The sequence below is a fragment of the Olea europaea genome, unplaced genomic scaffold, assembly GCF_002742605.1.
Source record: "Olea europaea var. sylvestris unplaced genomic scaffold, O_europaea_v1 scaffold1579, whole genome shotgun sequence".
Classification (NCBI taxonomy): domain Eukaryota; kingdom Viridiplantae; phylum Streptophyta; class Magnoliopsida; order Lamiales; family Oleaceae; genus Olea; species Olea europaea.
The window spans coordinates 145457-157887 of NW_019233406.1; the positions used below are offsets into that span (position 1 = coordinate 145457).

The following is a 12431-nucleotide window of genomic DNA, read 5'->3' on the forward strand; positions in this document are numbered from 1 at the left end:
TAACCATTTAGGGTATATAAAACAATTGTGAATACAATGATGCAATATGGGATTCAAATATGTTTCATAAATACTTGGGGGATAAAAAATACTTGAATTAATGTTGGAAAATGAGTTTAGGGTATAGCGAGATGTGATGTCCTTTAAAAGAGTTACTATATATCCCTAACAAGTTATAGTACCGTGAGCTCTAATATTACTCGCTGGTCGCACGATCTATTTGTCGTATGAATTTTTGTAAGATAGATCTTGAGAAGGATCTAGGGTGAGACATTCGTTTTCACTTGTGGTTTGGATCAACCCCATCATGTGTGAGTGGGAGATGTTGGAAAATACGGGTAATGGGTCGCCCATGTGAGGTGACCCTACCCGTAAGATTTCAAAAGTGGTAAGGAGGGAATATTTTAAATGGAACTTAAATTCATAACTCCCTAAAACTCCCTGAATAACGACTTGGAACTTCCATATAGAAGTTATGGAAAAGAGAGGAAAAATGAAAAATATGAGAAAAATTGGGAAAAATTCGTTTGGAAATTCACCTCAAAATTGGAAAATCCCTAGAATCACATTTTTGGCATGAAATCTCACAAGAAATGACACGTAGATTGTGGACAATAATCCCCTTCCATTGTGATCGGGATTTGGACCATTGGAGTACAAGAAAATACAGATTTTGGAGATTTGAAAACAAAATAATTCAACCTCGATTTTGCGATTTCCAATAAGTATCACTACTTGAAACTCGGTTATAAGTATGCAAGTATGTTTTACAGAAGGGAACATGAAAATCCAAACACCCACTCTTCAGAATTTCTCTGGATGTGCTAAAATTTCCAATTCTAGGGAGTACAAGGTGATGCAGTCGAATTCTTATTATTCTCTTAACCATTGAAGGATAGCACATTGTATAAAGGTGATCTAACGAAAATAATCACCCAACCATTGCCACGTGTCACAGATGGCATCCTCTAATTTCAAGGTGACTCGTTGAAGAAAGGTAAAATGACTAAAAAAACTCATAGGCCTGAGAAGAAAGAAGGTGAAAATAGAAACCCTAAACAGATTCTTGCTCTTCATCCTCTAGCCTTTACTTGGTGACAATTCTACACTTAAAGTAGCCCCTAAGTTGTTCCATTGACCGGAAAGAGGCTATAAAAAGGTATTGAGGAGGTGGCAAAGAATTTGTTGACTTGAGATTTTGGGTGAACAATTTTCACCAAAAAAAAAGAGGAAAAAACATCATATATAAATTTTGGTTGCAGATAATTTTCCCCTTTAATTAAGTACTAAAAAAGCAAGCAGACAAAATAGATAATTTCATAATTTTCATAATAAAAGGTCATCTTTCACACTTAATCATTTTGATAAATTTAATGATGCTCATTTCTAGAAGAATCTAGAATTACTTGCCTAGAATTCCTTGGTAAGCAAGTATAATAAAAAAATTAGAATTGTCTAGATTCCACTAGAGTAATTTGGACACCAAAAAACCTTGTATAGGTTGTAGACACTTGTAGAATTCTCTAGAAGATATGATAAGAGTCTATAAATAGGGCATGATCCCTCATTTGTTAGTAAGAAAAAAGAAGCTAGACAAAGCTCAAGCTATTGTAAGCTATCATCATTCTAATAAAATTCCTTTTTGCTACCCACTTTGTCCACCAAATTACTTTCTACCAAAATCTTCCAAACTATTAACTTTCAATAAAAAGTCAACTATTTTTTACCTCCAAAATTATTCCATACAAAACATTCTCAATCATCCTATCTCATCACTACAACAACACAAAAACTATCAGTGGTATCAGAGCCACGTTCCATTGATATTGGGCGTACGCATATATGATGGCAGACGCTTTCCGCTCATCAATTCCTATCCCAATATTTAATGGGGAAAACTATGAGTTTTGGTCTGTCAAAATGAAGACCTACTTTTGTGCTCAAAATTTATAGGATGTCGTCAAATTGGGTATACTAACCCAGATGACATTTCCACTTTAACTTCAGCACAAAAGAAGGAACTTAAGGAGAATCAACAAAAAGATTCTCTAGCATTACTTTCTCTACAAATGAGCTTGACGGATACATATTTTCCAAGAATTATGGGAGCCAAAACAGCGAAAGAAGCATGGGATAAGTTGAAGGAGGAGTTCTACGGCAGTAACAAGGTACGTACTTGCCGCCTTCAAGCTTTAAGAAGAAATTTTGAAAATCTAAAAATGAAAGAGTCGGAAACTGCAAAAGATTATTATTCAAGAATAGATGAAATAGTAAATCAACTAAGGTCTTATGGTGATGATGTTCCCGAAAAGAAGGTCATTGGAAAAATTTTAATTACTTGCACAGAAAAATATGATCCAATTATTGCAGCTATTGAGGAATCCAAGGATATAGATGAATTAACAGCTGCAGAATTAATGGGATCATTAGAAGCTCATGAAAAAAGATTAGAAAGGCGCTATGAAATGGAGATAGAAAACGCTTTTCAATCGAAACTTAATATGCGGTTTCAAAAATCTAAAGAAGGTGGAAGAAAATTTAAAGAGAATTCGAAAAATAAAGAAATTCAAGGAAAAGAAGTTGATAAAAGCGACAAGTATTCTTCATGCAGTATTTGTAAAAGAAAAGGTCATCAGGAGAAAGATTGTTGGTTTAAAGGTAAACCACAGTGTCGTAACTGTAGAAAATTTGGACATGAAGAGAAATTTTGTCGCCTTAAACAAAATCATCAAGCTAATTTCTCTGAAGAAAAAGAGACAGATGGAAATCTATTTTATGCCTTCAAGAAGAATGTCTCTGAAAAGAAATTAGATACGTGGTATCTAGATAGTGGCTGTAGTAATCACATGACGAAGGATGAAAGTATTTTCTGCAGTCTCGATAAAATAAATACAAAAATAAAAATTGGCAATGGAAATTTTATAGAGGCTACAGGTAAAGGTACTATTGCCGTTGATACAAAAAAGGGTAAGAGATACATTAATGAAGTTCTCTTAGTCCCTACAATAGATCAAAATCTACTAAGTGTAGGTCAGATGATGGAGAAAGGATACAGTATACATTTTGAAGGAGATTATTGTACAATTTATGATAAGAAAGATAAACATCTGGTAATTGCAAATGTCAAAAAGCGGGAGAACAGATGTTTTCTAATCCAATGGAGATACGCAAACAATGTGGCAATGGCGGTGCAAGTAGACGAGTCATGGTTGTGGCATAAAAGATTTGGACATTTCTACTTCCATGGGTTAAAAATTTTGAAGCAAAAGAGCATGATGAGAGACTTACCAGTCATAAAAAAAATTGATGCAATTTGCGAAGGATGCTTGAGCGGGAAACATCCCCGTCAACCATTTCCATCTGGAAAAGTATGGAGAGCCAAAAAGCCTTTGGAGTTGATACATACAGATGTATGTGGCCCGATGCGTACTCCATCACATAACCAAAATAGGTACTTCATTCTATTCATAGATGACTATACTAGAATGACATGGGTATATTTCTTGCAAGAAAAATCCCAAGTATTTGAGATTTTCAAAAAGTTCAAAAGCTATGTCGAAATGCAAAGTGGTTGCAAAATCAAAACTATCAGAAGCGACAGAGGTAGGGAATATACATCAAATAAATTCAACAAGTTTTGTGAAGATGAAGGAATGGAGCATCAACTTACTGTTGGGTACGCACCGGAACAAAATGGCATGTCAGAAAGAAAGAACAGAACAGTAATGGAGACAGCTAGAGCTATGCTGATGGGGAAGGTCTTCCAAAAACATTTTGGGCAGAAACAGTAAGCACTGTAGTCTATCTACTAAATCGATGTCCGACAAAGGCAGTGCAAGACAAAACACCGGTTGAAGCATGGGGTGGACGAAAACCATCAGCAAAACATCTCAGAGTTTTCGGCTGCATCTGCTACACACATATACCTCAGGAGAAAAGAGGTAAGCTGGATGAAAAGACTGAAAAAGGAATCTTCTTAGGTTATAGTACACAATTAAAAGGCTATCGAGTATATAACCTAAGAACAAAGAAGCTAATTATAAGTCGAGACGTAAAGTTTGATGAAGATGCCACCTACAACTGGGAGACTGGTCAAATTGAGAAAAAAAATGTCAGCACCCTTACACAACCACAAAAGCAGGAGAGTGATGTTGAGGAGAACAATCAAACCGTAGCATGCAGTTATAGAAGAACCAGTCGACTCACCAGAATCATCGCCAAGAAAGACACGAAGATTATCAGAAATATATGAAAGATGCAACTTGATGATCATAGAACCTAAAAGCTATGAAGTAGCTTCAAAACAACCAGAATGGAGAAATGCTATGGATGAAGAAATAAAAATGATCGAGAAAAACAATACTTGGGAGCTTGTAGATCCTCCTCAAGATAAAGAAGTCATAGGAGTTAAGTGTGTCTACAAGACTAAACTCAATGCTGATGGCTCAATTCAAAAACATAAAGCAAGACTAGTTGCCAAAGGATACTCACATCAGTTTGGCATCGATTACACTGAGACATTTGCCCCTGTTGCACGTCTCGATACTATAAGGGCATTAATTGCACTAGCTGCACAGAAAAGGTGGAAGATTTACCAGTTGGACGTCAAATTGGCATTTCTTAATGGCTATCTTGAAGAAGAAATTTATGTGGAGCAACCTCAAGGGTACGAGGTTCGAGGTAAAGAATATAAAGTTTTCAAACTAAAGAAGGCACTATATGGATTAAAGCAAGCTCCGCGAGCCTGGTACAGTAGAATTGACAACTACTTCACTAAGCAAGGATTCAGGAGGAGCCAAAGTGAACCAACTCTATAAATCAAAAACCAAGGTACAAATAGTACACTTATAATCTCTTTATATGTTGATGATCTCATCTACACAGGGAATGATGAGAAGATGATCAAGAAATTCAAGGAAGATATGATGAAAACGTTCGAGATGACTGATCTGGGATTAATGCACTATTTTCTTTGGATCGAGGTAACTCAATCTAAAGATAGGATATTTATAGCTCAGAAGAAGTATACCACCAATCTATTAAAAAAGTTCAAGATGGAAGGTTGCAAAACAGTAGCAACACCTCTGGATAGCAACAAATCACTCAGAAAAGAAGATGGTACTCCAAAAGCAGATAGTTCACAATTTCGAAGCTTAATTGGAAGTTTACTCTATCTAACTGCTACAAGGCCAGGCATAATGTATGCAACCAGCCTATTTTCAAGATTTATGCAAAATCCAAGTCAAGTTCACTATGGAGCTACAAAGCGGATACTAAGATACCTCCAAGGAACAAAAGACTATGGAATAAGGTATGAGTCTACGCCTGACTCAAGACTACTTGGGTATACTGATAGCAATTGGGCCGGATCAGTAGATGATATGAAGAGCACATCACGCTATGCATTTACACTAGGTTCGGGAATATTTTCTTGGGCATCAAAGAAACAGGCAACGGTTGCACAATCATCAGCTGAAGCAGAGTATATTGCAGCAGCAATGACTACGAGTCAAGCAATATGGTTAAAGCGCACACTTGAAGATATGGGAGAGCCACAAAATGAAGCAATAAAGATCTACAACGACAGTAAATCAGATATAGCAATGGTCAAAAATCCTGTATTTCACAGCAGAACAAAACATATTGGCATCAAGTATCACTTCATCAGAGAAGCTGAAGCAAACAAAGAGATAGAACTTAAACATTGCAAAACTGAAGAACAATTGGCGGACATATTCACGAAGGCACTACCACGAGCAAAGTTCGAGCTACTACGAGAAATGATTGGAGTTACCGAAATGAGCATCAAGGATGAGTGATAAATTTAATGATGCTCATTTCTAGAAGAATCTAGAATTACTTGCCTAGAATATCCTAGAATTCCTTGGTAAGCAAGTATAATAAAAAAATTAGAATTGTCTAGATTCGACTAGAGTAACTTGGACACCAAAAAACCTTGTATAGGTTGTAGACACTTGTAGAATTCTCTAGAAGATATGATAAGAGTCTATAAATAGGGCATGATCTCTCATTTGTTAGTAAGAAAAAAGAAGGTAGACAAAGCTCAAGCTATTGTAAGCTATCATCATTCTAATAAAATTCCTTTCTCCTACCCACTTTGTCCACCAAATTACTTTCTACCAAAATCTTCCAAACTATTAACTTTCAATAAAAAGCCAACTATTTTTTACCTCTAAAATTATTCCATACAAAACATTCTCAATCATCCTATCTCATCACTACAACAACACAAAAACTATCACAGTTATATCTTCATCTCATGCTCGTATTCTATAATGGTAGCATGTATCAAAAGCCAGAAATAACACAGAATGTTATAAAATTGGGGAGTACATCCAATCTACTTGGTAACATAAATATATCCTCTTTGTATTTTAAGCATCTTATCCACAAATGTTGATGCAGCATAAACGGAAATGTCCATTGAGCGAATCATATTCTTCAAAGGCCTAAAAAAGGCTGTAAATCTTACTGATTATTAGACCCCATTGTTTAGAGGGTTAGCCCTTTTAAAATCTCAAGAGGAAAGTCCTGATCTCCATTGGACCAAGCTCAACGATAAGAGTTGACATGTCTATGGGACCACCTATAATTGGATTGGTCTGGGTGCTGGTTTCACCTTCGATTTTCCAGGTCGTCTTCTTCATCGAATACTTGTCTTGGTTTGTTGATAAGCTTGTTTCCTTGAGCTCCTTTATCTGAATTATAGCAACAAATTCTATAAAAGGCCAGCATAAAATTTCTATGGTTTATTTCCAAACATGAACTATAACAACAGTTTCTAATCCTTTTCATTGTGCCATTCAGTGGAGTGTACGTATTCGACATTACTGACGAAAAAGATATTGTCCATTGATTATCCAGTATAGCATGCTGTGCATGCTTTAAGTGAAAATGGACAGAACAATTGTATAACAAGGAATTTACATGATAAGCTTTTAGACATATCTGCAAATAGTGGTTTGAATCTTACGTTACTCCTATATATTTATAGGGTTATTCTGAATGTATATTCTTGTGGGGGCCCCTCATGTGGGGTGACTGTCATGCATGTTGTACACTCGCATAACTCATATTTATATCCCGTGTCGCTCTGGAATTGATTAGTATTTATTACTACTTGTGGATTGTAAAGTACTTGGTGTGCAAAATGCCAAGTGTTTCAACATCTTTGTCCATGATCAAAATAGGCTGAGCAAGAAAGGGAAAAAAAAGATCTAAAGAGAAAATATGGAACTTATCATCGAGTGAAATGTCCTTATGAAAGATATTGTAATATTTGTAGAGCATGCATACCGTTTTTCTGGCAAACAACTTCTTCAGTTCAACTTTCGCAAGCGATGAGTACTTAGTATCTTCACCAGCCTGCAGCATTTTTAGCATGAATAAGTCATATAACAGTATGTCAAAGAAGATTACTTTTGAAAATTATAGTCAAGATAATATATTATAGTATCACAGTTTTTTATGTAGTTTAATATTCAGACAGCAATGCTTCAAATATCTCTTTTCTTTTGTGACGATATAACCTCCTAAAATTTGTAGTAGCCTCCATTTCCTTTTAGTAACTTGGTCTGACTACAGACCTAGTGGGAGCACAAGAAAGATGGACTTCACCTCGTATATATGTCCCAAACGGAGGAGCACATGTCCATCATCTAATTCCTGAAAAACAAATGTCAGGAAGAGATCAGAGGGGAGAAATCGTGCACAAGACTGGATGGGAAAAATGAGCAATCACCTGTAATGTAATTAATGCAACATTGAGAGGCAAACTATAATTTGCAGCCATCGATGTGGCCGTAGACAAATAAGAAGATGTCCAGTTTTCAGTGTTCTGCAGCAAGAAGTGCTAGATTATGACAAAACAGCCTAAACAGGATTTAATACTTGATCCTTTTGTAAATAAGACCTGAACTTACCTTATGCAAAAAGGCCAAAAGCAGGGGTGAATAAATTTCTTGACCAGTTGTCCGGCGCCAACGGGAACCGGTACCAAGCTTATTGATGCTCATATAATAGTTTCCTCGAATCTGACAAAGAGACGGAAAAAAAGAATTGCATGTCAAAGAAGCGTTCTAGTCAAACAACGATTAAAGCCTGTTTGAGCCCCATTTTATTGTAAGAATGCATTTTGGAATATTAAATTGATGAATAATGCGTGGTTAAAAAATAAAAATATGTTTGTGTAATATTATTTTATTGAAAAATGTGTGTTTGAAAAAAGAAAGAGAGAAAAATGTATTTTAAAAATAATATGGATCAAACAAGGACTTAGTCTAAGTGGAAGTCCTCTAATCAACAACATGCTTGTTGATGCACTTATACTTTTGAGTTCCCTATGTCACTAGAATATAAGGAAAAAATATAAAGTATCAATATTTTTAAAAATATAAAGTATCAATATTTATATTTAGTAGGTTACAATTAATAAATATCGTAACTGATAGTTATCATATTTAGTTTTGATTTTGATTCTATATAATGAGAGAACCTATCATTTTGGTTGTATATCATATTTAGTTTTGATTTAAGTTACAATTTTTACTTTTTATTTTTTGTGTCAAATATATTGAATAATACTCAATAAAACTCAATGTCCCTCGATATGATAGATTCTTTCATTATATAGAACCAAAATTAAAACTAAATATGATAACTATCAATTACTTTATTCATTAAATGTAACTTACTAAATATAAATATTGATACTTTATATTCTTTCCTTTTATTCCACTGACACCCCATTGGTCATTAGTTTTATCCTTTAATAGTTTTGGAAAATATGCTTGATGCTACCAGGGAAGCAGCAATCTTATTATTTTGGACCAGCAATTTAAATTCTCCACTAGGAAGACATTTTTCAACTACTCTTTGCACTCAATTTCATACCGTTAATCCTTCACATGTATTATCCGCACATACTGATTCATCAAGTGGTTCACCTACTCCTCTAGAATCATCATTTAGAATACACCTGAATAAATAAATAATTGATATTGGTAAACATAATTGCATAAAGGAATTATCAGAACAGCAGAGATGTATAACAAATTGATCAAATAAGGAAACAAGTTGAATGTGTTTGGCATACCTATGAAGCATCAATTCAATTTTTCCATCATTAACGCTGCCTCCCCCAGTTGCTCGATCAACCAGAACAGAGAACTCAGATTTCTTATCCTTTATGTAAATTCCAAGATTGATCTAATTGAAAGGACGAAATCTTTTTAATCAAAATAGAAATGAAAGCAGACAAAGCTAACCAACTTGCAAAATGCCACCAAGTTTTTTTTTTTTTTTTTGATGTGTCAAAATATTTTCATGATGATGGATTATTAGAAGAGATGTTGTTATATATATATATATATATATATATATAATTAATGTTTTGATTAAATAGCTTTTGTTAGATATTTCCTACTTAGAATAGTATCTTTGATACCCAATGGTCTTATACGATGTCATTTCGAACAAATTTGAACAAAAAAATAAATAAATAAATAAAATTGGTTCTCTCTCCTTAGTTTTCTCTTCTTCTCTCCCTTCCGTCCATCTAATTCTCCTTTCCTTTCCTTTCTCTTCTTCTTTTCTATTTCTCCTTCTCCTATAATTGTTCCATATGTTGAAAGTAGTGTAAACTTGACCAATGAAATTCTAGAAAAACCAAGAAGTTCAAAATCATCAAGAAACTAAAGAAGATTGAAGATGAATATATGACTTAGTCAAAATTCTACTTGATTAAGCAAAAATATTTTATTAGATAGAAGAATATTACATGATTAAGGAAAAGCTCGCGATTGGTCGATAGCTATTAAAGAGTTGCTTAATCATCTTGAACTCTTCTTCTCTAAAGGAAGTGGAAGTTATCTAATTGTTTTGAATTCTTCTTCTAATGGAGATGGAAGTCGCTTGTTCATTGTTGCGGAAGCTCTCTCAAAAGGATTTTCAAACGGTGATTTTTCAGGCTCAGTTTAACGTACCTTTCTCTACCAACAACCAATCCAATCGGCTCCAAACCATAACCAATATAATTCACCTCGGTTGCTATTCAATCTTACCCACGTAGGACAAGAAAAGATGATGATTTGTGGCCACAAAGGCTAGGAGAAGACACCACAAAGGTATACTATGAAGGAACCACCAATTACACAAAGTAAACAGGTGTTTTGGACATTTCTAGGGGATGTTTTTTCACTCACCAAGAGGGCAGCCGGGATTCTCCTTTTTCTCCCACAAAATCTCACAAAACATCACAAGAAAGAAGCTAGGGTTATATCCATATATATACTCTAGGTTTAGGCTTTAAGTTGGACCATTAAAGGAGTAAACAGGCCAAGATTCAAGCCATTCAGAAGGAATACAATTGGGTCGGGTGTAGCTCATGGACTTGGTTGTTGGACTTATTTCATTCATCGGCCTATGCCTATGAAATAATATTAACCCACATTAACATCATAGTCCGGGATTTATTGGGTATCAAAAACCCAGCATTCATTTTGAATACTTCTTCTATCAAAGGAGGTTAAAAGGAGTTTCTTGATCATCTTGAACACTTCTTAGTTTTTTCCTATAAATAGGTGTATTGACATGTATTTTAAACTATTGGGTAAAAGTGAAATTGTAAGGTTTGTATAAGAGAGTTGTTGAAAGAAAATAACTCTATTGTATGAAATATATGTTGTGAGATTTATGAAAGTTTGTTTATTTGAGTGAAAAGTGATATTTTATTATAACTTCTACCCTTCACCATAGTATTCTACGTCCATTTGGTTCCAGAGCTCAATTTATTCCTTTGCCCAACACCTATGAACCAATCCAAAAAAAAATCCACCAACCCACCACTACATTTTAAACCCATCACCAACTTTACCCTTCGACCAAAACAAGAAAAGGACAGTAAGCAGCAACTGGAAAGCTTCTTTTTTTTCCCTACTTCTTAAATCTTTGCAGCTTGTTCTTTGTTTAGGGGGAGGGGGTAGGGATGTCAAACGAGTCGAGCGGCTCGTCGGCTACAAGTAGAGCAGGGATGGGAATCAACGATCTGACCCTTCGTCAAGGTCGCGAGCAGCTCGTGGGTCGAGCTTGCCAAAAGTTCACAAGCCCACGAAATCTCGTAAAAAATGTGAAGAAAAATTTGAAAATTTTCAAAAACAAAAATTTGAGCTCGTGGGCCGAGCCGAGCTGAGCTCCTCCCTTGCGCTCGAGCTCAACTCGTGACGAGCACGAGCCGAGCTCCTGTGTTTAAGGGCTGAAACAACATACCTCAAATTAATTAATATGCCAGAATATTGAAACAAATCCTGAATATTTCATATGATTCATGTACACACGTGATAGGGAATGCATGTGGGCACATGATGTTTTCCATACACTGTTAGAGATGATGCAATGCCTTTTGACGAGGAAGAAGCTTAAATGCATAAGATTCTAACTTTAATTACTTTTTTTTATAGGTAATCAAATATTTTATTAATCATGGATAATGCACAGAAAGTGTATTATCAATTTATACAAAATAGAAACGACATATAAAATTGGACAACTTATCTATACGACTATTAGCCGCAGCATTAAACCAAGTATACAGTATGAAATAAAACAGTTCTTTAATATGCTCTATTGTTTGTGGATGATCATCAAAACAATGACTATTTCTCTCCCTCCACAAACACAAGACAATACATACTAGGATAAGGTCTCAAACAAGCTTGCTATCCTTATTATGAAATCTCCTCCTCCATGCTTTCAATACATCCTCCATACGCCACGGAAACACTCAATCCATGTGTTGAGAAGCCAAAATATTGTTCTACAGAGAACGAGCACCGTCACAATGAAGGAACAAGTGGTTAATTGTCTCCCATTCCTCCTACACATATAACACCATTCCATAACATAAAAATCCCTTAATCAGAGGTTATCCACCATTAACACATGTCCTCTCACAATTGTCCATAGTAAAAATGCCACTTGATACCATATTCGAGGGGAATGAGCTCTCCACAGGTTCCAATAAGGATCTAAAATAAGAGCCCACTGAGAAAATGTCATCCCGTGCAAACCTCCACCTGCTACAATCACCCTCTTCTAACTTGACGTTCACGTCATACAAAGAGGTCAAAAGTACCACATAATCATCCAATTCTCAGTCCTGTAGACACATCCTAAAAGTAATGTTCCAACTAAGATTCCCATTATGCATATGTAAGACTTCATTCACCATAGTAGATGTCATCATATTATTACGATACAGTGAAGGAAACTCCACTCTTAACGGTCGATCGCCACACCAGCAATCTTCCCAAAATCTGATGGTATTGCCATTTCCTACAACATACGTCAATTTATCCCGAAATTCTCTCTAAGGCTTAGCTGATTGTATTACAACGAAATCAACTTGAACAAGT

General features: G+C 35.3%; 1 protein-coding gene across 1 annotated transcript in view; it reads right to left on the reverse strand.

Moving 5' to 3' along the window:
• Positions 1-6197: 6197 nt before the first annotated feature.
• LOC111376935 (alpha-mannosidase-like) overlaps positions 6198-12431 on the reverse strand; it is a 42154-nt gene continuing 35920 nt past the window's right edge. Inside the window, exons 23-29 of the mRNA XM_022999952.1 lie at positions 9116-9228; positions 8914-8998; positions 7944-8054; positions 7763-7858; positions 7639-7686; positions 7318-7386; positions 6198-6719 (exon numbers count right to left, since the gene is read on the reverse strand). Of these exons, the coding sequence (XP_022855720.1) occupies positions 6531-6719; positions 7318-7386; positions 7639-7686; positions 7763-7858; positions 7944-8054; positions 8914-8998; positions 9116-9228 (711 nt within the window). The 3' untranslated portion in view covers positions 6198-6530. The remainder of the gene's footprint in view (positions 6720-7317; positions 7387-7638; positions 7687-7762; positions 7859-7943; positions 8055-8913; positions 8999-9115; positions 9229-12431) is intronic.